This window comes from Dasypus novemcinctus, chromosome 9 (assembly GCF_030445035.2).
Source record: "Dasypus novemcinctus isolate mDasNov1 chromosome 9, mDasNov1.1.hap2, whole genome shotgun sequence".
Lineage (NCBI taxonomy): Eukaryota > Metazoa > Chordata > Mammalia > Cingulata > Dasypodidae > Dasypus > Dasypus novemcinctus.
This window is the reverse complement of record NC_080681.1, coordinates 94,399,711-94,427,148: the sequence shown is the minus strand read 5'-3', so window position 1 is coordinate 94,427,148 and position 27,438 is coordinate 94,399,711. Positions and strand designations below refer to the sequence as shown.

General features: G+C 39.7%; 3 protein-coding genes and 1 pseudogene across 3 annotated transcripts in view; 3 read left to right on the top strand and 1 right to left on the bottom strand.

Moving 5' to 3' along the window:
- RLF (RLF zinc finger) overlaps positions 1-8,045 on the top strand; it is an 82,513-nt gene extending 74,468 nt beyond the window's left edge. The window contains exon 8 of the mRNA XM_004450633.4: positions 2,942-8,045. Within this exon, the coding sequence (XP_004450690.1) occupies positions 2,942-7,588 (4,647 nt within the window). The 3' untranslated portion in view covers positions 7,589-8,045. The remainder of the gene's footprint in view (positions 1-2,941) is intronic.
- On the bottom strand, positions 192-26,490 carry LOC101419276 (vacuolar ATPase assembly integral membrane protein VMA21 pseudogene; annotated as a pseudogene).
- TMCO2 (transmembrane and coiled-coil domains 2) lies at positions 16,528-19,143 on the top strand. Its single transcript, XM_004450632.4, has 2 exons — positions 16,528-16,837; positions 18,740-19,143. Exons 1-2 carry the CDS (start codon positions 16,604-16,606, stop codon positions 19,055-19,057), a joined length of 552 nt encoding a protein of 183 aa, XP_004450689.1. The 5' UTR covers positions 16,528-16,603; the 3' UTR covers positions 19,058-19,143.
- Positions 26,092-27,438, top strand: part of ZMPSTE24 (zinc metallopeptidase STE24) — a 63,985-nt gene continuing 62,638 nt past the window's right edge. Inside the window, exon 1 of the mRNA XM_004450634.5 lies at positions 26,092-27,029. Within this exon, the coding sequence (XP_004450691.1) occupies positions 26,907-27,029 (123 nt within the window). The 5' untranslated portion in view covers positions 26,092-26,906. The remainder of the gene's footprint in view (positions 27,030-27,438) is intronic.

Here is a 27,438-nt window from a genome sequence, read left to right as displayed (position 1 = left end):
ACTATAAAACATTTTTTGTTGTAAAATAATAAAATTCTTCCCAGAATTTTGTGTAACTAAGGTAATAGGCTTGTTGGTAACTAATTTAACTTTTCCATACATTTGCAAATGAGACCCTTATAGTTAGGACTGATTATATACAAACCATTATATTAGAAGGAGCAACATTTCCACTAGTCAAACGGGACTCCTTTAGACTGATATTAACATGTTCATTCAATTTTATTCAAATCATCAATTCCCCAGAAGCATTTTCCATTTTAAAAACCAGTTTAATATTATCAAAAGGTGATAGTTACTTTAATCCTGTTTGCCTTCTTGCCACTGTCGTGAGCCTTCATTCCGGGCCACGTACACAAAGAAGGCCAGCACCACATGGACAGCTACCACTGCAACGATAGCAGCATAAAAATAGCTGTCCCTATTGGACATCCCCAAGGCACCTTCAAATAGGTAAGATTTAGTTGTGAAATATAACCCAGTTGGAACAGTGATCATTAAAGCAGTGAAGAACAGGAGCGTCTTCAGTGTAGATGCTAATGAAGAACTTTTCAGTTCTGATTTCGGGCGGCTGCAACGCGTTCAAGGCCATCTTATCAAAATGCTCCATGACGTCGCGGCTCCTGCAGCAGGAACTTGGCGGCAGCTGGCTAAGCTGGGTGCGATGGGGCGAGGCTAGGGGGATCATCTTGAATCCAGCTTATTTGATCCTGGTACTCTTTTTGATGAACATACAGTTCGACAGTTTTGTAAAACATGGTTTCATCTAGTTTAATCCTTTTGCCATAGTAATAAAAAAGATGAATATTAGAGGTGTACGATTTATCAAGATTATATACCTAGTTCACAGCAGAGCTAGGTAGACCATGGGTTTCTTGATTTGCTAGATTAATATGATATTAATATCAAATTGTTATTTGTAAGTAAGAACACAGAGGATTTGGAGATATTTAGGTAAGTTTTAAAACAATTCACGTGCTTTCAATGAGTTTTTATTATTTAACTCCTTTTGGAAGACTCTGAGATAAATGGCAAAGAATGTCCATTCTTTCTTAAATCTGATTGAGGAGATAGAATTTGTGAAATCACTAACACTTTTCAAAGAATCATAAGTGGAAATACCATTATACATTCTAAACAGATGTGCCACAAAATTACTGGCTAAAAGAAGTGGTATGGATAAATTAGAATTTGGTATGGAATGTGAAGCTGAATTTTTAAAAAATTGGTGAACATAAGTAAATTGGAAGGTTTTAAGCCAGGATGCCGAGGGAACAAGCATGACGTATTTATCAAGGGTGCATGAGGTATAGCCAAATCAGTTAAGTTTTAGAGTTGGTGTCAGGCTCTGTAAATAGGTTATTCTCTAAGTGCAAATTCTTGCTCCTCCATGCACTACGTGGTGACACTGGGCGACTTAATTAACCTTCCAAGCCTTGGTTTCTTCATCTGTGATGAGGATAATATATGCAAATAGTTTATTTTGAATAGTACCTTGGATATAGAAATAACTGATAGCAGTTATTTCTTTGTGCTCCCAGCATTTAGAATGGTGCCCAGCACAGAATAATTGCTTAATAAAGTATTTGCTGATATGAACATTGGAATTTACTGCTATTTTACATGGTATTTTGTTAAATATTTACTGTGTGCCAACATTGTTGTAATTACTTTGTTCTTATTTCATTTTATATCAACCTTATGAGGAAAATAGTACTGCTATTACCATTACCACTTTACAAATAAGGACTCTGAGTCTTGCAGGATTTAAAATCTTGTCACTGTGTTGAATCTGAAGTTCAAAGGCAGTCAGATTAACTCTAGACTTTATACTCTTAATCATGACCATTTAAACTCTACTATGTTGTCCTGCCTTTCTTTTCTCATTTTCACGGTCCACCTCAGCCTCTCACGTAAGAGTCATATTGCTTGCACTGACCTTTTATTAAATATGACACAGTCTTCCTGATTTCTTTTTCTTTGTTACTGAGAACCTCCTGCTATATAGAATTTTCTCATTTCTCTAATTTTTGCATAGGAAACTGAGATTTAGAACATGGGTAACAGAGTATTAATTCTTTTAGGAGGAAATGAGGAGGAACATTTATTTTAGACTTGAGTTTGAAATACCCAAGTATTCATGATACTTGAGTATCTTAAATTGAATTAAATCCCTAGATTCACTTTTTTAAAAATTTATTGATTTGTCTTTTTGAAATTCTTTTTTAAAAGATACATAGATCACAAAAACTGATAAAAATATAAGAAGTTCCCATATACCCTACACCCCACCCTACCTCCACTCCTCCATCAACAACGTCTTTCATCATTGTGGCACGTTCATTGCATTCGGTGAATACATTTTGGAGCACTGCTACACTGCGTGGATTATAGTTTACGTTGTAGTTTACACACTCCCCCAGTCCATTCATTGAGTTATGGCAGGATATATAATGTCCTGCTTTTGTCCTTGCAATATCATTCAGGACTAGATTCACTTTTTTACATGTGTTTCCTATTGCCCCATTTATTTAAGCCCTGTTTTTCCTGTCTGGTTTAAGACAGTCCTTTTTTGGATACTTCAATTGACCTTATTTATCCTGAATTCCTTTGAATTCTTATACACTTAATGTTTATTCATCTGGCACATAGGTAAATTCTTTGAGGGTTTGGGACTGCTTTAATATGCAATACCTTGTAAAGTTGGATACTCTGTAAATGTACATTGTTGTTTGTGGTTATAACATCTAATCCAGTTATTTACATGTTTACAAGAAGGGTTTAAATATAATTTCCAGGAAAAAAGGTTTAAGATAAATTTTAAGAACTCCATAAAGAATTTGAGATGCTAGCATATTTTATCAAAGAAAATTATGTAGTCTCTATTAATTTCTTTTTCTGCATGTGAAAAAAAATAACTTTTCTTCCGTTTTTCTTATAGGCACAGGATGCTGGTCTTGGAGTATCGATTTTACTATGTGTCAGAGCTCTTCAACTCAGATCAAGTGAGGATGAGGAAATGAAGGCATCAGTTTGTAAAACAATTGCTTGTCTTTTACCAGAAGATTTAGAAGTTAGACGAGCTTGTCAGCTTACTGAATTCTTAATTGAACCTAGCTTGGATGGATTTAATATGTTAGAAGAACTATATTTGCAACCAGATCAAAAATTTGATGAGGAAAATGCACCAGTTCCGAATTCTCTTCGATGTGAGCTCTTACTAGCTTTAAAAGCCCACTGGCCTTTTGATCCTGAATTTTGGGACTGGAAAACTTTAAAACGACACTGCCATCAACTGTTAGGACAAGAAGCATCAGATTCTGATGATGATCTAAGTGGCTATGAAATGTCAATTAATGACACAGATGTTTTAGAGTCGTTTCTCAGTGACTATGAGGAGAGTAAAGAAGATAAACAATATAGAAGAAGAGATTTGACAGATCAGCATAAGGAGAAAAGAGACAAAAAACCCATTGGCTCTTCTGAAAGATACCAAAGGTGGCTCCAGTATAAATTTTTCTGTTTGTTATGTAAGCGGGAATGTATAGAGGCCAGAATTCTTCATCATTCTAAAATGCATATGGAAGATGGAATTTACACCTGTCCAGTTTGTATTAAAAAATTCAAGAGAAAAGAAATTTTTGTTCCGCATGTGATGGAACATGTTAAAATGCCACCTAGCAGAAGAGACCGCTCTAGAAAGAAATTACTGTTGAAAGGCTCTCAAAAGGGTATTTGTCCCAAGAGCCCCTTAGAGCAAAATCAGTCATTGAATGAACAAGCCAAAGGCGAGTCTCATGAATATGTCACATTCAGCAAATTAGAAGATTGCCACCTGCAAGACAGAGATTTGTACCCGTGCCCTGGCACAGACTGTTCCCGTGTGTTTAAACAATTTAAATACTTAAGTGTGCATCTTAAAGCTGAACACCAAAATAATGATGAAAATGCTAAGCACTATTTGGATATGAAAAATAGAAGGGAGAAGTGTACTTACTGTCGACGACATTTCATGTCTGCTTTTCACCTGCGAGAGCATGAACAAGTGCATTGTGGTCCTCAACCTTATATGTGTGTATCTATAGACTGCTATGCTAGGTTTGGATCAGTGAATGAACTACTTAATCATAAACAAAAGCATGATGATCTGCGTTATAAATGTGAATTGAATGGCTGTAATATTGTTTTCAGTGACTTGGGACAGCTTTACCACCATGAAGCACAACACTTTAGGGATGCATCTTATACATGCAACTTTCTTGGCTGTAAAAAGTTCTATTATTCCAAAATTGAGTATCAGAATCACCTCTCAATGCATAATGTTGAAAGTTCAAATGAAGATGTGAAGAAACCAGTGAAACTTGAGGAGCCTGCAGCAGGTGAAAAGCAAGATTGTATTGATCAGCCTCATCTACATGACCAAACTGGTAAATCAGATTTACCTGAGGATCTTCTTTTCTGTTCAGAATCAGCTGCATCTCAAATAGATACAGAAACTGCAGAAAATCTGAAAGAAAACAGTGACAGTAATTCTAGTGATCAATTAAGTCATAGTTCTTCAGCTTCAATGAATGAAGAGTTAATTGACACATTGGATCACTCTGAAACAATGCAGGATATATTATTATCCCATGAGAAAGTCTTTGTGCACTCCAATTTAAAAGAAAAATGTTCCAGTGTGGCACTTTGTTTTGATGGAAATAAGTTTACATGTGGGTTTGATGGCTGTGGTTCCACATACAAAAACGCAAGAGGGATGCAGAAGCATCTACGAAAGGTTCATCCATACCATTTCAAACCCAAAAAGATAAAGACAAAAGATCTCTTTTCTTGTTTGGGTAATGAACATAATCAAACAACTGAAAAGTTTGATGCAGAACCTAAACCCAGTTCAGATACAAACAGCGACTCCCCAGATGAAGGTCTAGATCACAATATTCATACAAAATGTAAAAGAGAACATCACAATTATTCCTCAGAAGCCTCTGTTTGTGCTTCTAAAAGACCATGTACAGAGGATACCATGTTGGAACTTCTTTTGCGCTTGAAACATTTAAGCTTGAAAAACTCAATAACACATGGATCTTTCTCAGGGTCATTGCATGGGTACCCATCCAGTGGTGCTAAATCTCTTCAGTCAGTTTCATCTACTATCTCAGACCTTAATTTTCAGAATCAAGATGAAAACGTGCCAAGTCAATACCTTGCACAGTTGGCGGCTAAGCCTTTTTTCTGTGAGCTTCAAGGATGCAAATATGAATTTGTGACCAGAGAAGCTTTGTTAATGCATTATCTTAAAAAGCATAATTATTCGAAAGAAAAAGTCCTTCAGTTAACTATGTTTCAGCATCGCTATTCCCCATTCCAGTGTCATATTTGCCAAAGGTCGTTTACCAGAAAAACACATCTTAGGATTCATTATAAAAATAAACATCAAATTGGCAATGACAGAGTAACCCACAAACTTTTGGATAGTGAAAAATGTAATCATGAAGGCCCGTGCTCAGTAGACAGGTTGAAAGGTGATTGTTCTGTAGAACTTGGAGATGATCCCAGCAGTAACTCTGAAAAGCCACACTGTCATTCTAAAAAGGATGAATGCAGTTCAGAAACAGATTTAGAGTCATCATGTGAAGAAACAGAAAGTAAGACATCTGATATTTCATCACCAATAGGTGGCCATAGAGAAGAACGGGAAGGAAGAGAGGGGAGAGGTAGCAGGAGAACTGTTGCTAAGGGAAATCTGTGCTATATTTTGAATAAATACCACAAACCATTCCATTGTATCCATAAAACTTGCAATTCCTCATTCACCAATCTAAAAGGCTTGATTCGCCATTATAGAACTGTCCATCAGTACAACAAAGAACAGTTATGTTTAGAGAAAGACAAAGCAAGAACCAAAAGGGAACTTGTCAAATGTAAAAAGATATTTGCTTGCAAATATAAGGAATGTAATAAACGTTTCCTGTGTTCCAAAGCTCTTGCTAAGCATTGTAGTGACTCTCATAACCTAGACCATATTGAGGAGCCTAAAGTACTTTCTGAAGCCGAATCTGTGGCAAGGTTTTCCTGTAACCAGCCTCAGTGCCCTGCTGTTTTTTATACATTCAGCAAATTGAAGCATCACTTGATGGAACAACATAATATTGAAGGAGAAATACACTCAGATTATGAAATTCATTGTGATCTTAATGGCTGTGGCCAGAGTTTCACCCATCGTAGTAATTACTCTCAACATGTATATTACCGACATAAAGACTATTATGATGATCTGTTTAGAAGCCAGAAAGTAGCCAACGAAAGACTACTAAGGAGTGAAAAGGTGTGTCAAACTACTCACACTCAGGGGCATGAACATCAGAGTACCAGGAGATCATTTAGTACTAAGACTAGAAAATGTGGCTTAATCAAAGAAAAGAAAGCTCCAATTAGTTTTAAAACAAGAGCAGAAGCCCTCCATATGTGCGTGGAGCAGTCTGAGCACACGCAGTACCCCTGCATGGTTCAAGGATGCTTATCTGTGGTGAAGTTGGAAAGCAGCATAGTGAGGCATTACAAACGTACCCATCAGATGAGTAGTGCCTATTTAGAGCAACAGATGGAAAACCTGGTTGTTTGTGTTAAGTATGGTACCAAAATTAAGGAGGAACCCTCCTCTGAAGTGGAGCCCTGTATAAAGAAAGAAGAAAATAGAAACTGTGAGTCAGAGCACACAAAGCACAGCCATTCTCTGGGAGACAGTAGCCCACATTTTCAGAAGACTGATTCCCCTCATCCAAATGAAAGGGATGGAGATCAGAAAGGTTGTACAGAAAACAACCCAGTGTTTGATGCAGATACCCTGCTCTACAGAGGAACTTTAAAATGTAACCATAGTTCAGAAACCACTTCTTTGGAACAATGTAATATAGTTCAGCCGCCTCCTTGTAAAATAGAAAATTCCATACCTATTCCTGATGGGACTGAAAGTGGGACTTATTTCACAAGTTTCCAGCTGCCTTTATCTAGGATCAAAGACTCAGAAATTGGGCAGCATAGTTCAGGGCAGGAAAACACTGTAAAAAATTCAACCAATGTCCCCAAAGAGAATTTTAGGAAGCATTCACAACCCAGGTCATTTGATTTGAAGACTTATAAACCTATGGGATTTGAATCTTCATTTCTGAAATTTATTCAGGAAAGTGAAGAGAAAGAAGATGATTTTGATGATTGGGAGCCTTCAGAGCACTTAACATTAAGTAACTCTTCACAACCCAGTAATGACTTACCAGGGAGTGTTATGGCAAATAATATGGTGAATGACAATGATCCTGAAGTTGACATACCTCATTCTTCCAGTAACTCTGCAATTCATGAGAACCTGACTGCAATCCCACCCCTAATTGTAGCTGAGACAACAGTTCCTTCCTTGGAGAACCTGAGGGTTGTATTAGACAAAGCATTAACAGACTGTGGAGAGCTTGCCTTAAAACAGCTTCATTATCTTCGGCCAGTAGTTGTCCTTGAAAGATCTAAGTTTTCCACACCAATTTTAGACTTGTTTCCAACAAAAAAGACAGATGAGCTTTGTGTAGGAAGTTCTTAAATATTAGAAACAGACTGGCTCCAACACTGCAACATGGGGACAATTGCCAACTTGAACAAAGGCTGAGAACCAGCCACACTGTTGTTTAGGGTAGAATAGGCTGTGTATTTACATGAATGTATAATATCTATGTCAGCAGTATTGGCTGAGTCTATTAGCGCTCCAGTTGGTTTATTGATTGGGTTTTTTTGTTTATTAAAAAAAAAATGGAACTGTACTCTTGTTTGGTGCTAATTAATACATCAAAATATTCTGGGGCTTCCTTTTTCAAATTAAGTGTGCATGATTGTATATGGAACAAGTACTAAAGTCCCAGGGTGGGAGGGCTAGGGAAAGGGATATGGAGTTCTTACTTGACTTGAATGTGCACCTGAGGGTGCTTTGTGTAATATATTGTACACTACAGCATCTTATATTTTTTTGAGTTGAGTTTCAATAAATTACAATTTTTCACCCATTTCTTGTTTACTCATAATGAGTTTTCATGCCACACGTAAACTGGCATTGCACTTGTATTTTCTGGAATGTGCACTTATATTTTACCCCAGTAGTTTCTCATTTCTTGATCAAACCAGTCAGATCAAGATTCTTTTTGAATGATCATTGTCTTAAAGTTTTGTGGAAAGAAAATTCTGATTTGATTAGTTAACTCTGAGGAGTCAAGATACCTCCCAGAGATAGATTGTGCTCACAAGTTGTCCAGGTAGAATGGAAAGGGTATGCCAGGCAGAATGTGAAGGACATAGCAAATCCCAACATTTGAAAGCATGTTTCCAGGGAACTACATAAAATTTTATAGGGGGAGCTTTGGGCGAGTTGAGATTATTATAGAGATAGAGAGGAACCAAAACATGAACACTGAGAAGTTTGGACTTGAGTCTGTAGTCATCTGGAAGTTCTTGAGGATGTTAAGCAAAATAACACATAAAAATAATCTATCACTTGAGATATAGAGTATGACTTCAGGGACTGAGAATGGAAATAGTAGATAATAGACTCAGTAATTGAAGCAAACTTGGTGAGGGTCTGTAGTAACAGTTGCAGCAAAGAGAAGAGTAGATGAAACTGAGACATTTAAAGAGAATTGGGGGAAGCAGATGTGGCTCAAGCAATTGAGTTCCCATCTACCATATAGGAGGTTCAGGGTTTGATTTCTGCGGCTGTCTGGTGAAGGCAAGCTGGCCTGAGCAGAGAGTTGGCCCAAGAGTGCCAGCCAGTGCAGACAGCTGGTGCAGCAAGATGATACAACAAAAAAGAAACATAAGGAGAGACAATAAGAGATGCAGCAGACCAGGGAGCTGAGATGGCACAAGAGATTGCCTCTCTCCCACTCCAGGTCACAAAATGGGTTCCCAGTGCTGCCTAAAGAAGACAAGCAGACACAAGAACACACAGCGAATGGACACAGAGCAGACAGCGAGCGCAAAACAATGGTGGGGTGGGGGGAGGGGGATAAATTTTTAAAAAAGAATTTGACTTGGTGGTTTAAAAAGGAAGGACTTGAGAAAAATGTAAAGACTTGGTGGTGGTGCAACAATTAAGGTGGGAATGCAAAGGGAGGATTGGGTATTTGGGAAGAGGATGGAATGCCAAGATGAGTTTGGATGTGTTGAGGTTCAGTTTCCTTATTTATCAGCTTGTTAGGAAATTCATTCTGCCATCTGTTCACCTGAAGTCTACCCCCATTCCCAAGTTAGTTCTTGGTTCAGATGCTAGTTAGTAACAGGATTTCTTTTTTAATTAGAGAAATAGTACATATACAGAACAGAGTTCCCATATACCCTCCTTACTCAGTTTTCCTTATTAATAATTTGCCTTACTGTGGTACCTTCATTACAATTGATGAAACAATAATAATATAATATTAATGCTAACTATATTCCATAGTTTACATTAGGGTTTACTGTTTGTACAATTCTGTGTTGCTGGATTTTTGGTTTGATATTTTTTTATTGTATCATATACAATATAAATTCGCCCTTTTAACCACATTCAAATACACAGTTCATTGGTGTTAATTACATTCATGATGTCATGCTACCACCACCACCATCCATTACTAAAGCTTTTCCATCACCCCAAGCAGAAACTTTGTACCAATTAAGCATTAACTCTCCATTCTTTACCCCAACCTGGCCTTTGGTAATCTGTACTCTAGTTTCTTTTTTTAAGCTCTTCATATAGTCATTCATATAAGTCTTCATATCTTATTCATGTCACATGTATCCAATTCATTTCCTTTTACAGCTGAATAATATTCCATTGTATGTGTATATCACATTTTGTTTATCCATTCATCGGTTGATGGGCTCTTGGGATGTTTCCATCTCTTGGTAATTGTAAATAATGCTCCTTACGAACATTGGTGTGTAGCTATCTGGAGTCCCTGCTTTGAGTTCTTTTGCCAAATCATATGGTAATTCTATACTTGGCTTTCTGAGGTAACAGGATTTTCAAGTGTGAATCCATTGAAAGAAAAAAGTGTTAGAAACAATAGAACATTTTGGAGGTTGAGGCCACTACTAATTCTTTGGAAACTTGAACTAATTATCTTTTATGGGCTTCAGTTTCCTCACTTATAAAGTGAGGTGTGGGTAATAACCTTGAAAGTTCCCTTTCTGTGATCTGAACATGAGAGAAAACAAAATACAGTTCAAATTTCAGCCCAGAACAAGAGAAAGACTGAACTGTATCTACTATCTCCCATCCCCTGGAAGAACCACAAGTGACTCCATCTGCAGTGAAACCAAACTCTAATTTTCAGAAACTGACTGATAAACTTGCTTCAGGTACAAGCTAAGTGGTAGATCCTAGAATTACTTTCTGTTCTAGTTGGAGCAGCTTGTTTCATTTGTTTTTTATTCCAGATGTTTTATGTTAAAACTAGTATATGGGGAAACAGATGTGGCTCAACCAATTAGGCTCCTGTCTACCATATAGGAGGTCCAGGGTCAATACCCAGGGCCTCCTGGTGAAGGCAAGTTGGCCTGTGTGGCGAGCTGGCCCAATGCAGAGTGCTGCCCTGACAGGAGCGCTGGCCCACATGGAGCGCTGATGCAGCAAGATGATGCAAACAGGGAAACGGACTTTGGCCCAGTGGTTAGGGCGTCCGTCTACCACATGGGAGGTCCGCGGTTCAAACCCGGGCCTCCTTGACCCGTGTGGAGCTGGCCATGCGCAGTGCTGATGCGCGCAAGGAGTGCCTTGCCACGCAAGGGTGTCCCCCGCGTGGGGGAGCCCCACGCGCAAGGAGTGCGCCCATGAGGAAAGCCACCCAGCGTGAAAAGAAAGAGCAGCCTGCCCAGGAATGGCGCCGCCCACACTTCCCGTGCCGCTGACGACAACAGAAGCGGACAAAGAAACAAGACGCAGCAAATAGACACCAAGAACAGACAACCAGGGGAGGGGGGGAATTAAATAAATAAATAAATCTTTAAAAAAAAAAAAAAAAAAAAGATGATGCAAACAAAAAGGGACCCAGAAGAGAGACAATAAGAGACGCAACAAACCAGGAAGCTGAGGTGGCACAAGAGAATGATGGCCTCTCTCCTGCTTTGGAAGGTCCCAGAATTGGTTCCCGGAACTGCCTAATGAGAATACAAACAGACACAGAAGAAGACATAGCGAATGGATACAGCAGGCAATGGAGGGAGGGGGGAGAAATAAATCTTTAAAAAAACCATACTAGTATAATATTGAAGGCCAAAGGGTTATTTTTACAGCTTAGTAATCATTTTTGCCTGGTGTCTGGAGTTTGCCCCAACCCTGGCACATTAGCTTTGTTTTCAAAGCCCTTTTCAATTCAAGAGTTCTCCCTAAAATAATGGGTAGGAATTGAGAGTGCCAGACAGTTTGATTCCTTTACCCAGAATTCTCTTGTAGATGTTTTCACCCATTTTCATGAGCACATATATGCAGGAGTGTGGGAAATGGTCGAAAGGAAAGTTCTTGATAAGCCTTCCTATGGTCATTCCATCCTAATCCTATCCTCTCAGTTCCAGCTTGCCTAGTTCTGATCTGCACTGCCAAAGACATGTACTGTTCAGGCCTGCACAGTGGAGGGCTAGGCAGTCATTCACAAAATACTTAAATATATACATAATTAAAGAGTTCCAGATATATTTGGAAAAGCTGTATTTACCAAGCCACCTGCTGTTGTGGAGCTTTAAGGTGAAGGGAGGGCCACAGTGTCATTGATTAACAGCATGTACATCATCTGGGAGCTTGTGAGACATGCAGAATCTTAGGCCCCAACCAAAACCTAATGGGTCCAAATCTGAATTTTCATAAGCTCTCCAGATGATCCACAAGAATGGAAAAACTCTAAAAGCACTGGCCTAGAATTAAATGTAGGAAGTGTAAGTACTGTTAGAATCAGGGTAATTACTAACACTATCTTTACTTGACTGATGAGGAACTTGAAATAGAGATTAAGTGTCTCGCCAAGCTGACACAGCTAGTAAGAAATGGAGTCGTTTCCCATCTCTTGAAAAATATCAGGGAGGGCCACTCATTGTGAAGGAATAACAGTGGAAAGTTTCAGGTGGTGTTTGGAGTCTAAAAAAACAAAATTTCTGTAATTAGTGTGTTCTTTGTGAAAGTGAATAGTTGGGGATAAAGCTGGAAGCAGAGCCAGGTCATATAGGTCCAACTCCACAGTCTTATATCCAGTGTTGACATTTCCTCATGTGTGGAAAGGGATGGAAAACTAATAGGTTACATGTTTCTGTGAGTAATATGTAACCTATGAAAAAGTCATGATTTTTTCCTTTCTTAATGAAATTTCTAAAAGTCAGAAAAGTTATCTCTTTTCCCCCCAACTCACCACCACCAGACCATAGATTATGTGATGCCTTCTGGCTTTTTACTATGGATTCAGAGGCAAAGCCTATTGTGTATAGGTGGATCTAGAACAGGGCTTCTTAGCAAGGGGTCAGTGAGCTTGAATTGAAATGAAAAAAACAAAAACAAAAAACATTCTTTGTGGGGGACACGTTGGTGCAGGTGTGGTATATTTATTAAATAATACACAGTATAGTATGGACTTAGTAAGGGCTCCATAGTTTTCACCTGACCAGCAAAGAGGTCTGTGGAATAAAAAAGGTTAAGAACCCCTAGTCTACAAAAACTGGTCCACTGTGTTCTGGTCTGGTTGGTCCACACTTGCAGGAGTGAATTCTGTGATAGATTGCATTTGAAGGTCTAATCCACTTTTTTTTTTTTTAGATTTATTTTATTTATCCCCCCCACCACCTGCTCTCTATGTCCATTGACTGTGTGTTCTTCTGTGTCTGCTTGTATTCTCATTAGTTGGCTCCAGGAACTGGTCCTGGGACCTTCTGGAGTGGGAGAGAGGCAATTACTCTCTTGCGCAGCCTCAACTCCCTGTTCTAATACGTTTTCTTCTTTTCTCTCCTGTGTGTCTCTTTTTTTTCTTTTTTTTTTTTTTTAAAGATTTATTTATTTTAATTTCCCCCCTCCCCTGGTTGTCTGTTCTTGGTGTCTATTTGCTGCGTCTTGTTTCTTTGTCCGCTTCTGTTGTCATCAGCGGCACGGGAAGTGTGGGCGGCGCCATTCCTGGGCAGGCTGCTCTTTCTTTTCACACTGGGCAGCTTTTCCTCACGGGCGCACTCCTTGCGCGTGGGGCTCCCCCACGCGGGGGACACCCTTGCGTGGCAGGGCACTCCTTGCGTGCATCAGCGCTGCACATGGCCAGCTCTACACGGGTCAAGGAGGCCCGGGGTTTGAACCACGGACCTCCCATATGGTAGACGGACGCCCTAACCACTGGGCCAAAGTCCGTTTCCCTCCTGTGTGTCTCTTGTTGCATCATCTTGCTGCGTCAGCTCTCTGCACGGGCCGGCACTCCTGTGCTGGGTGGCTTTCCCATGGTGGGTGGCACTCCTGCACAGGGTGACATTCCCATGTGGGCCAGCACTCCGCATGGGCCAGCTTGCCCTCACCAGGAGGCCCTGGACATCCAACCCTGGACCTCCTATATGGTAGATGGGAGCCCAATTGGTTGAGCCACATCCATTTCCCAAAGGTCTAAACCACTTCAGGAAGGTAACCAGGATAGGCAGAGATTTTAAAACCTGTCAACATGTAATTGTCAGGATTAGCCTGGAAAGGAGAAGGCAGGAGGCACAGGAAAGCTCTCTGAATAGCTAGTAAGAAACCAAATATTTACTAAGCACATAACATCTGCTAGCCCCTGGGGTAAGAGTGTTGAACAAGACAGAACAAGTTTACTGAATCCTGGAGATTACAGTCTAGAGGAATCACTACAAATAGGCAAAAGTGGTACAAAAGAAGCTCTATGTGTTGGGGTTCAAAAATGGGAGAAAAGTTGTTTTGAGGAAGTGATGTTTATACTGAAACCTGAAAAATCAAAAGGATTTAGCAATCCACTTATGTGCAAAGGCTTTGTGGGGTAACAGCTTGGTGTGTGAGAGAAACTGACAAGTCCAGTATAACTAGAGTTGAGAGAATAAATGGGAAAGGGAAATGAGAAGATTGGATGGGTAAACAGGGTCCAGGTCTTAAGCTATGTTCTAGATTTTGCATTTTGTTTGAAGGCCATGAAGAACCTATTGAATGCCTGAAAGTAGATACTGCATAAATTAGTAAGTCATAACAGCATCCTGGGGAAGATACTGAGTGCATGTAACAGATGGGTGGATAGATGGATGGAAGGAGAGAGGAAAGGAAGGGAGGAAGGAAGTATGGAAGGAAGGGTAAAAAGGTTTAGATTAAAGGTGGCCTGTGCTGCCTGCTATAGACAGTGATAAACTTATTATCGGTGGTGTTGAGATGTCCAAGAGAGGAGTCAAACAAGAAATGGAATGTTTGGACTAGATTTTCTTTTAGGCATTTTAGACTCTTGAGATTTACAATACCTTGCATCTGGCCATAAATGTCACTACTAATAATAGTTGTCCTTGTCTATATGCATAGCATGGTTCTCAGTAATTTACAGAAATGATCGAATACTCATTACAACTCTACAAGGTAGAAATTATTTCCATTTTACTTTTTTGTTTTTTTGGAGGTACCAGTGATTGAACCTGGGATCTCATATATAGGAAGCAGGTGCTCAACCACTGAGCTACAACTCCTCTCTATACCCATTTTACAAATGAAGATAATAAGCCTCAGGTTAAGTAACTTGCCCAAGGTAACAAGTTACTGAGTAGTAGAGCCAAAATTTGAAACCAGATCCATCATTCTCACAAGGCCTGTCCTCAACAGCTATCTATGCTTCTATACAGACAAGTACACAAATATGATAAATACTTGATGAATGAACAATTGAGCTATAAAAAATATTTGGAGTTCTTCTAGGAGACTCTGCATTTGCCAAGCACATAGGGATACAGAAGTCAATAAAATGGATATGGTCCCTGTCTTCCTTGAGTTTACAATATTCAGGGTAGACATATGAAACAAAAATTGCATAAATAACTATAATTGCAAGTAAAGTAGAAGGTGCCTTATAACAGGGATCTGATCAAGTGTAGGGATTCTTGGGAAATGATTCAGTCTATCATTCTCCAAAAAGTTTCTGGTTACCAGGTTTTAATAGTTTCTGATATATATTTAACTGTTACAAGCAAATCCCAAGTCTTATTTGAGTAATTTTTATTCCTTGCTACAAAAGATTCTGACTACAGTAAATGACTAGTGGACTGTGGGTTCAACATTAGCAGCAATTACTTCTAAATCAGTAGGTCATTTCACCCTGACATAACTATTATATTTCCAAAAGCATTCTTGATTCCATTTATTGGGTATGCCCCTGACACCTCAAGCAACTTGCCACACCTCCTGTTCCTGCAAGAACAAGTTATTCCTTCTTCACCAGGCTTCCCTATTGCTGTTATTTCTTCCAGCCGACCAGACTGAACAAATTGGAACCTGTAGAGTCTGACTTCTGTGTCTCCATCTCATAAAGCTTCAGACAATTTAAAAGGCATTATTGTCATATCTGACCATTTCTCTCCTTTCTCTGCTCCTCCTCCACTGGGTGCAAACTGTCTTTTTGATTCCTAGAGTATTGTAATCTGATTTCACAAATTACACAGTTGTATGGGAATTATCTGTTTTTATATAAGCTGTTTTGAATATATTTTTATATACTCATATCTTCTTGTTGAGTAGATGATAGGTTCTAGTCAGTAAATAATTTGATAACATGTCACATAGGTTACAGTGGAGCATGCTACTGTTTACAAAGTACTTAGAAAATTATACCATTTGTTCCTAACACCCTGTGAAAGAAGTGATATCCCCATTTTTCTGATGCACAAAATGAGGCTCGGATGTTAAAGGACTCCCCTAAATTTATAATTTCCTAAATAATCGTAACATGAAAACAAGTGAATGCTACAAAATGATCTGTAATAACCAACCTCTGTATTGACCAAGTAAACCATTCATTCTTTAAGAAAGCCTTTTTTAAATCCTCTCCTTAAATTTTCACTGAACTTCAATGCACCTGAGTTTCCTCATTTGTCATGTGAAAATAACCTCCAGCCATTTCATAGTTGTTGGTACTGTTCTACATCAATACTGTCTAATATGGTAGCCACTAGCTACATGTGGCTATTTAAAATTTAATTAATATCAAATACATTTTAAAATTCAGTTCTCAGTCACATTATCCACATTTCAAGCAATTAGAGGCTACCATATTGGACAAAACATATATAGGACATTTCCATCATCACAGAAAGTTCTCTTGGTATTGGACAGTGCTGTGTTAGAGCTAGGAGTTGGCAAAGATCAGAGAACGCAACATAACTGAACTGGAAACACTGACCAGTGCCTGGTTGGTTTTGAGTGATAAAGTTCAGTGGGTGAACAGGGAGCAGGCTGATTTTGTGACAATGACATCACAAAGCACAGCTCACAATGGCTCCAGAACACCTGGGCTCCCATGCCACTTTCTCTAACTCATATCTAGGTTCCTGAAGTCTCTGCACATGTAGTTCCTGGAGCTGCTATCTTATTAAAATGTCAACATTTCCATTTTCATCTTTTTCCTGGGAAGATTATTTCTCTCTGAACACAATATGGAATTGGCTACAAGCAACTTTTCTGGGAGAGTCTAATTTGCCTCAGCAAACAAATTCGGGGCTACTAGATACTATTGCTCCAACTGTGCAAGTTATTCTGGGGACTTTCTTTGTGATTTTGTTGACAATAGGACTATATGCCTTATGGAAACGAAGTGTTCAATCAATTCAGGTTATACTTTTTTGTTACAGAGAAATTTAAATAGTTATAAATTGAAATTTGATTAGTTTTCTTCCATACTCCTGACACCTAGTTTTAAGGCCATGCAGGGGAGTAAGGATGAACCCTAGTCTCCAAAGTTGGTTGAAATTGTTATTCTTGAAGATCTCTATCAATTAGATTTTGAGCATAAAAATGCTCTTTCTCACAAAGGTCTTTGGCTTGCATGCTATAATAAAGTAGATCAAACAAGTTTATAACCTGAGAAGGCAGCTTTAGCTCCAAATTTATTTGATCACTTATTCACTTTTGAACGTCTACTATATGCCAGAGAGCTCGGTACCTGTTATAGAATAGGCACTAGAAGTATAACCAGGATCTTGGTTTTGGCCTCTATCATTACTATACCTTGCTCTGTAACTAATGAGGAGGCAAGTATAATCACTGTCATCAAATATTTTCATTATTTCCTTATGCTAAAGAGTAAGGCTAAGGCTTAATAAATATACAGGGGTTCTTTTTGGGAAAAGGGCTATATTTGGCTTGGAGAATAAAAAACATTTAGGATTTTACATAGTTCTGCTTAATCACCAATAATAATAGCTATATTTACAATATAGTCAAAGTGCTTTGAGAATCCCAATTTCATGGGATTTGAACCCAATTTTTAGGATTCTAAATTCAGTGCTTCTCTAAAGTCTTAAATTTAACTGTACTCCAACTGACCTAAATCCTCAACAAGAATGTGTGTTGTTTTAGGCAAGAAAAGAAAACTCTTGTTTGTAATTCTGGGTTATGCTCTAGTTTGGCCCTCCAGAGACCTCAGCCAAGAAAAAGAGGTAACATAAAAGAGTTATTAATATCAGGGGCCCTGGCGTTGGACTGCCTGGATTTAAATCTCAGATCCACTGCTTACTTGTAAGTGCAATCACTTAACCTCTAAGCCCCAGTTTCCTCAACTGTAAGATAGGCTTAATAACAGTGCCTCTCCCCACTGGATGGAATGGGGGAGAGTATGGGCCATGATGTGGACCATTGACCATGAGGTGCAGAGGTGCCCAGAGATGTACTTACCAAATGCAATGGATGTGTCATGATGATGGGAATGAGTATTGCTGGGGGGGGGGGGGGGGAGTGGTGGGATGGGGGTGGTGGGGTTGAATGGGTCCTCATATATATTTTTTTAATGTAATATTTTTACAGAATCAAAAAAAAAAAAAAAACAGTGCCTCTCTCATAGGGTTGTTAGTAGGATTAAAGGAGATAGTGTATGTGTAATACTTAGTACATATTAAGTACTATAAATGGTGCTAGTTATTATAATAAGGAAAAAGATTCTTGCTTTATCTTCATCCTGGCACGAATCTGTCTTAGTGCATTAAATTGTTTTTCCATGACCAGGAAATCCAGGTTATGTGTGCTGAGAAAGCATACATAGAAGTAGGAATTCCTGGATTCCAGTTCTGGCTCTACCACTTCCAAATATTTGACTGTGGGCAATGACTGGGTCTGAATTGGAATGTATCTAAAAGGTTATCTAGTTCTATTTTTTTCTATGCATAAATAGATCAATGCATAGGCAAGGGAACTCCTAGCACATGGCAAATTTTCAACAATAATTATTATGATATACTGTAATATATATATATCATTACATAATTATAATGAAATATATCATTCTATAAATTCAATTATACTAATTAAATACAAATAATCCATGACCTGCCTACTGCTCCATTTGTGGTAAAGATCAAAAGAGGAAAGAGGTATGTGTTATTTAATTAAACTGAAGTCTTGGCACAGGAGTGAGGGATTATTGTTACTATCAGGTGTTTTTTGTTTTTCATCTATGGTAAAATGTGGCATTTCACATGAATATTCAAGTAACAATCAACTTCTGTTGTTTCATTTTAGAAAATATTGTTATTTGTAATCACACTCTACCAAGTTTACAAGAAGGGCTCAGATCTTTTTCAGGCTTTTTTGGCCAACCCAGAAGGGATTAGTCTTCCAATTCAAGATAGTAATAATATCTTCCTGTCCCTGGATCTACAAGAAAAAATTCTGAAAAAACTTCAGACACTGGAAAACAAAGTGAAGGACCTGGAGGGGACGATCATTTCCCAAAAACCTACCATGAAGAGGGATTGCTCCTCCGAGCCCTACTGCAGCTGCTCTGACTGCCAGAGCCCCTTGCCCACATCAGGGTTTACTTCCACATCTGAAATGTGACGGACTCCTCTCTTTTCCAGAAAAGCACTCTTCCTTCATGTGCATGTTGGTATATCAATAAAGATAGAGAACTATATTGAAATTACTCTGCAAGGACTGGCTCTCTATTCAGTAGGGCCCAGCTTCTACTTGTGTGTGTGGTGGGCTAGTGTGGAGTTTAGTGGTGGTGAAAAAACAACTCTGGGATTGTGGTGTTCACTCGGCAGGCTGAAGACCATAAGGAGCCATAAAGGAAAGAATAAATTGGAACTGGGGATGGGAAAAAAAGGAAAGGTAGTCAGAGGTATGGCCTTGAGATCTATGCTGAAGAGAATGATTGGATATAATAAAAAACAGCAGAAAGGTACTAGCTGAAGGAGATGCTGTGGACTGTCTTCCATAGGTAGGCTGACACCTATACCAGCCCATGGCCTAAAGGTAAAGATCTAGCCCAGGAAGCTCCTGTGTTAATTATTCAAGAGGAGGGCAAGAATGGGGTGGACATAAAGTAGGCTATAATTTCATCTAAATTTTACTGACATATTCTGTGCTAAGCATTGCGATGAATCCCAAGAATCAGCCCTTCAAGTGTAACCAGTGTAGTTGGATGGACAGGTTAATTTCAGAACAGGGTATTGTAAGGGGGGTCACATCATTCTGGACTTGGATGAATCCTAATCATGTGAATCCCAGCTTGGCAGGAAAGGAACAAGAGAGGGAGTCATGAGCCCACCTGCCATTCCTGCAATGAGTGTGTGCCAATGAGAGAGAGCAAGCCTACTGGGAGATGGCAGTTAAGTGGTTCCCTCACTGGGTCTGTTTCCACAAGCCTTATACTGTGAGCATTTTTGGCCTAATATGATTACAACTGAAACACTTTATAACTCTCTGGTATCTAAATGAAATACTTCATTTGGTGTGCAAATAAAGAAAGGGCAATCTGTTGCCATGCTGGAGAAAAATGACTATGCTGGCCAAGAAACACTATAGCAGTCTCCAAAGTGGCACCTCCCTAAGGGATTTCCAAGGGTAATTTTGATTATTCAATTTTTGCCCAGTATGCTTACATTAACCTGTAACCTGTGTAATATGAGACATTACTACTAACCAGTGTACGAACAAATACAGGTGGGTGTCTTTCAGCTTTCAGCTGGGAAGAGGCCAAGGTGCAACTTTCTTCGGTCATCTTCCGTCCAAGTTCATTTGCCATCAAGATACCTCTGCCATTCTGCCCACGTTCTACCCCAAGGAGATCAAGGTCGTGTACCTGAGGTGTACTGGTGGGGAAATCAGTGTCTTGTCAGCCTGAGACCCCAAGATCAGCCCCCTGGATCTGTCTCTAAGAAAGGTCAGTGATGGCATTGCTAAGGCAACTGGTGACTAGAAGGATCTAAGGATTTGGTGAAACTGACCATTCAGAAAAGACACCTACACTGAGATGGTACCTTCCACCTCTGCCCTGATCATCAAAACCCTTAAGAAACCACCCAGAAACAGAAACAGAAAAACATTAAACACAGTGGAAATATCACTTTAAAAAAACAAAAAAACCCAGGAAGTTTATTTAAACAAAACGTTTGACTTTAAGGGAAAACTATTTAGGATTCATTTCTTTTAGAGTAATTTATCAGAACTTAAAAGACAGATTGCCCTACGTGTAACAGCTGTGTACAAAAAACTTACAAAACTGTCCTTGGTTTTATAATGATAAATGAAAAACATTGAAATTCTCCAACTGAACAAGGTATGCAAGGATTTTTTATATTGTTGCATTGTTAAACAGTGAGAGCAAAATAACTTACTGGACTACAAAGATAAGAGCTGAAAGAGCATGCCACCAATGGAGAAGGGGTATTTTCACAGAACCAGTATTTTCCCCCATCACATCTCTATTTAATGTTGATCAAAACATACCACAGGTCATTTAATGGTGGGGGGGGACGCGGAAATATGTTTGTGCACATAAAGAAATGGCAATCTCTTTCCATGCTGGAGAAAGTGGGCTATGCTGACCAAGAGACACGATAGCAGTCTCCAAAGTGGCACCTTCCTAAGGAACGGGGAAAGGTAAAATGAAAGAACAGAGAAAACTACACTGTAGTAGTCAGGATGTGTTGGAACCACATTGCAGTTTTTCTAATTGAGAATGTATTCTTCGTCTATAGGAACACAGTTCTAGAGTAAAGTAGTAGGCTCCCTTTTTAAGAAACCTCCTTTCTTAAAAGGTGCTGGAACACATCAATTTTATCTTTTTTAAAAATATTTTTTTAGTTGGGTGCTTACACTAATTTTAGATTTTTACTGAAATCTAAATGTAAAATTTCATAGAGTATGTGTAAGTCTCAAGAATATGTCAGAAACTCCTGGAATCTGCAGACCCCAGTTTGACTTTGTTTGCAGCCATGATGATTGAATAAGAAATAGGAAAAAAAATAAAATAGGTTAACAGGGTCCACAGGATGGAGGAAAAAATATGGATTAGAGTGGACTTACTGGTATTTTACTATAGAACTAATGTGACTAGCAATGGAAGAAATTGTAGCATTGATGTGGAGAAAGTGGCCACGGAAGTTGCTGAGGGCAGAGAGAGGGAAGAAGAGATGTGATGTGGGGGCCTTTTCAGAACTTAAGAGTTGTCCTAAATGATATTGCAGGGACAGATGCTGGACATTATATATCGTGCCATAACCCACTGAATGTACCAGAGGAGAGTGTAAACTACAATGTAAACTATAATCCATGTAGTGCAGCAGTGCTCCAAAATGTATTCACCAAATGCAATGAATGTGCCACAATGATGAAAGAGGTTGTTGATGTGGGAGGAGTGGGGTGGAGTGCGGTGTGAGGTATATGGGAACCTCTTATATTTTTAAATGTAACATTTTTTGTGATCTATGTATCTTAAAAAAAGAAAAGGCAATTAAATTAAAAAAATGAAAAAAAGAAATAAGTAACAGTGACTGCCTCTGGGTAGGGAGACTTACTTTTTTTTTTTAACCAATCAATTTTATTGATACATGTTAATAAAACATACAATCTTCAAAAGTGTACATTTAGGGAAGCGGATGTGGCTCAAGTGATAAGAGCTTCCGCTTACCATATGGGAGGACCTGGGTTCAATCTCTGGGGTCTCCTGGTAAAAAAGAAGAGAAAGCATGCCTGTGCAGCAAGTCAGTGCCTGTGTGAGTACCCGCATGGTGAGCCAGTGCCCCGTGCAAGTGAGTCACCCAGCAAGATGATGACACATCAAAAGAGAGAAAAGGGGAGAGTCAAGGTGAAGCACAGCAGAAACCAGAAACTGAGGTGGCACAATTGACAGGGAACCTCTCTCCCCATCAGAGGTCTCCAGGATTGAATCCCAGCGAATCCTAGAGGAAAGAAAATGAGAAGAAAAGACAACACAGACAGCAAAAACAGCAGGGTGGGAGGAGGAGAAGGGGGGAAAACAAATCTTAAAAAAAAAAGTACATTTAACGGTATTTGGCATAATTACATAGTTGTGTATCAACTGTATCTTCTTGCTCCATGTCCAACTGTGCAGGTGTGTCTGTTTCATTGATTGGCTGCCCATCAAACTAGAATCTGATCTGCCTCATTGGCAAACTCTGTTATTCACAATAGGCTTCAATTAGTTTACTAAGTGATATATGCCCCTTAATCTTAAACTGCACCACAGAACCATCCGCTCAGCCAACTTCAAATTAGTATGATCGTTGTTCTGTCTTGAATCCTTCCTTGGGTTTTTTGTGACCATGGTAAGAGCTAGACTCTACTCAGCTGCCACTTCACAAAAGAGGAACCAGGTCCATGCCATACAAGCACAGAAGTACCACCAGGAAAAGCCAAAATATCATTTTGATAAGGCTGTCAACATTGCCCTATAGATGCGGCACCCGTCTTTAGCCAGAGAACTCTCTGGAAGCATTGAAGAGAATCTGGGGTGTGCCCAGTCTGTGGGCTGCAATGTTGATGGCTGCATGACATCACAGATAACATCAATAGCAGTGCAGTAGAATGCCTGGCTAGTTAAGAACTACCAAGGAAAATATTGCAAAGGATCATTTGACAACAAAAAACAAAACAAAAAACAGGTGATTACAAGGCCGGGTCAGGAAAGACTTTGCAGAGGAAGTGACACTGAGTTGGCCTATGAAAGATTACACAGGTAGACAAGGAAATAAAAGGTATTGCTGCTAGTGGTATCATCATGCAGGTTTAGAAAAAGAAAAGATGATTTGCCCAGGGTACTGGGTGATATTTCAGAGTGGCTGAAGCCCTGGATATATCGAGAGCTATAACTAAGGATTTTGGCTTTAGGGTCAGGTACTCTAATCTCATGCTCAAATCAGCTTTAATTCATGATGTGAATAGAACAGAGGGGAGTTACTAACAAGTACATTACCTGACAGTTTAGGTGGGAAGTTTGTTACTGTGCTGCTCGAGGAGTGAATGCCATGCAATCTTTGAGAGTCAATGTCTCAACATTCTTGTGCTAAGTTTCAGTGTCCTGCATAGTTCCAGTCATCTTGTCTTGGTTACCCCTTGGGTCTGTCAAAAGAAAAGTGTCAGAAGGGCATAGAAGAGTAGAATGACATCAGGTAATGAAAGGCCTTGGAGATCATGCTATATAATTTGGGCTTTGTACTGTTGGAAATGGAGTACTGTAGATTTTTATAAGCAGGTGAGTGACAGATTTGGTTGCCTTTGTCTTTCTGCAAAAGGGGATGTAATTATTTATTCCCCATAATTCATCTCTCCCTCCTCTGCTACTATCCGAGACTAAGCCACTGTCATCTCTCACTTGGATTCTTGCAATGTCTTCCTAACTACACTCCCTGCTTCTTTGTCCCCATTCAATTTATTTTCCACACAGCAGCCAGAGATCATCTGTCCTTTGTTCAAAACCCTGCAATGGTTCATAATTTCACTCTGATAAAAGCCAAGTTCTTAAACTAAAACTCTGCAAAATGGTATGGTCTGCCACCTCTCCTTACTCCATTCTTCACATATCTTCTTCACATACCTTCTAAGCATTGTTTGACCTCTGGGTCTTTTTACTTGCTATTCCCTCTACATGACACACTTTCCCAAAATATCCACATGATCTCTTCCCTTACTTTCTTTGGATCTGCGTTCAAATGTCAGTTAATCCGAGAGGTCTTCCTTGACCATCTTATGTAAAGTAGTATCCCTTGTGCCAACACATTGTTATCTTCCTTTCCTTGCTTTTCTGTAATAGTATCTCTACCTGCACTTATTATTATTATGTATTTGCTTATCTGTCAACCTCTCCATCTACCCCAGTCCACCAAGAATGTAAGCTCCAGAAGATGAGGGCCTTTGTTAGGTTCACTGCTATATCCTCAGCACCTGGAACAGTGTCTGGTCCTAGCAGACACACAATATTTGCTGATGAATGAATAAGGTCCAGTCTAGGATTTTTGAAGCCTCTCCCTGGCTTCCCGTTATCCTATCTCTTCAGACACATGGTGACAGATCTCCCAAGTAAGGGGAGCTATTAGGTAACCTTTATTGGGCACTAAATAGGTGCCCAATACATTGCTAAGAGCTTTATATGCATTATCTAGTTTGATCCTTACAATACTAGAAGGTAAGTACTATTATTCTTATTTTACTGATGAGGAACTGAAGCACAAAAAGATTAAGTAATTTGCTAATACAGGGTATGGCTGTGATTGGCAAACAGCCTAACTCTAAACTTGTGCTCTTAGTCACAAAATATGGGTGGTAGGAGCGTCTATTAGGTTTTGGACTGACTGTCCATGGACCCAGACAGGTGAAGAAAAGAAGAGTGAATAGGCCATAGTAATGATGGCCCAAGGGAGAAAGAATTTTGAAAAACTAAGTATGCCCTCATATTTTTAAACTGACATCTAGAAGCTTCAATCATAAATTCAAATAGTTGCAAAGGATGTAATTTTTGGCAAATTATAAACACTGGCATTTAAAAATAAGTGCTAAAGCATAAGGTATCCAAAAGAATCTACATATCTAACAAATGAATAACCACAATGATAATTTTTAAAAACATATACAATGCTTTAGTTTCCTAGGCTGCTGAAAGCAGATACCATAAAATAGGTTGGCTTTTAACAATGGGAATTTATTAGCTTAGTTTTGAGGTGAAGAAAAATATCCAAATCAAGTCATCATCAAGGCAATGCTTTCTTTTTGAAGACTGGCTGCTGGGGAATCTTGGGTCCTCTGCCACATGGCAAGGCAAATAGCAGTGTCTGCCAGTCTCTCCCTTCTCTTTCAGGTTTTGTTGCTTTCAGCTTCTTGCCATGGCTTTCCTCTCTCTCTATTCACCCCATTTATAAAGGACTCCAGTATGGGGATTAAGACCCCTCCTGGGTCACACCTTAATCGAAGTAGTCTCATCAAAAGATCCTATTTACAAAGTTAATCTAGGAATGGATTAACTTTAAGAACATGCTTTTCTGGGGTACATACAGTTTCAAACCACCACATACATGAATAAGCTCTTTAACAATATGAAATTCCATATTCTTTTATCATCTCTAACTTTACAACTACCTTTAATACACAGCTGGTAAAGAGCGACAATTACAAATTTTGATAATACAAAAACATAAAAAATAACATTTTATTGGGAATGCTTTCTTGGATAGCGCTTCCCCCTATTAATTTAGATAAATTAATCGAGAGGAATGCTAGTTGTTTTGTGAGCAATGTAAACCATTTAAAAAAATCTCCTTCTTAGTTATATGCCAAAAATCAAATAGTGTTCCTTCTTCAAAATTTATTTCTAATGACTCATCAGCTGACAATTCAATTAGGATCTACTATTCATTTTGTTGAAAGCAAAGAACTGGAAACCATCTGACTTGCAGAAAAATGTTGGGCTATAATTAAAGCTATTCTCTTTCTCAGGTGACTTTTAATTGTATTGATTACTCTCAGAGGCATTCAGGAAAGGCTGAGGAATTAAAAATCAAAGATTCTGACTTCACTTTTCAAGTCAAACGTGATAACAGGCGTCCCTGTGACATCTCAATTTTGTATTCCAAGACAGACACGTCAGAGCCTTGCTATGAATACGTCCACTAGATGAAATGGGGCATTTTCTTTTCAGGTATTTCTAATCCACGCTTTCTTTGCTTTCCAACAGGTTGCCTTCTCGGGCAAAAATGCCGCCTTGGACTATACCTGGGTGGAAGAAGCGAGATTTTAAAACGGAAATTCTCACCACTACCGCCCATTATGTGCCCAAATTCAGAACATACAAGCCAAACTACTCCACTTATAATGCCTTGTCTCGTTCTAAACTATCCTTTTAATCATAGGGTATTCCAGGGATGAACATACCACAGTTTGCGTAGCACTGGTTTAGAGAAAGATTTTTAAGGCTGGGAAATCGGCTCCTCACTCTGTTAATTTCTACTTAGCTCCGATCAGCAGTTGGCTTGTTGTTGTAAATCCGAACAGACTAGCTCTGGAAGCTAGAAAGTCGAGGGCTCTGCTGCGCTGCCGGGCCCAGGTGAGAAGCGGAAGCCCAGCGTGCACTGGAAGGAGAAGGATGTTGGCGTAAAGAGACTCAGCACGATCCGAAGCGGCCGGAACTCCGAGTCTAGACTCCCGCCCCTTTTGAGCCGGAAATGAGCTGTTCCTCTTCCGGCAGAAACCAGGCAACCCTAGAAGGAGTCGGCATGGGGAAGAGTGTTTGTGTTACACTGCTGGTTGCGCGGAGGGAATGGGTTGGGGCTGGTGTTGGTGTAGGGGCGCTCGGAAGGGACAACTATCTCTGTGACACCGCAGAGAGGCTGTGAGGGGACGGGTGTTAGTGTGGCACCCGTGCACGCTGAAGGAGCCGGCAGAAGCGGTGGCCATGGGGATGTGGGCGTCCCTGGACATGATGTGGGAGATGCCGGCCGAGAAGCGTATCTTTGGGGCCGTGCTGCTCTTCTCCTGGACGGTGTATCTCTGGGAGACCTACCTAGCACAGCGCCAGGTGAGCCTAGATAGGACCCACCTGACCCCAACACCTGGCCCGCCTCGGCCTAGACCCCCAATCTGTTGGGTGATTACTTCGGTCCAGCGCTAGCCTCGACCCCACAGTCCCTTCTGATCCTCCTAACATGGCGCGATGGGGGACTATGGCCTTGAGGGTTTCTTGCGCCTCCGGGACGTTCTCCGCAACGTTATCATGGGACTCAAGCCTGTTAGGGCCTCGAGAAAGGAAAGCAGGACTGCCGCTTTGCTAGGCTTGGGCTCTTCTGCCTGTCTCAGCTTCCTTAAGATTCTCGGCCTCAGGCTTAACCTCCTTTATCTGGGCAGCGACCCACAAACCTTCAGGGAAGATACTACATTTTTAGAATCACAGCTTCACCATGACGTTCGTGTAAAATCACAGGATTAGG

Coding starts and splice junctions, on each gene's coding strand:
- TMCO2 (XM_004450632.4), top strand. CDS start 16,604: ATGTCAACATTTCCATTTTCATCTTTTTCCTGGGAAGATTATTTCTCT. Junction 16,838..18,739: donor GAAGTGTTCAATCAATTCAG/GTTATACTTTTT, acceptor GTTTCATTTTAG/AAAATATTGTTATTTGTAAT.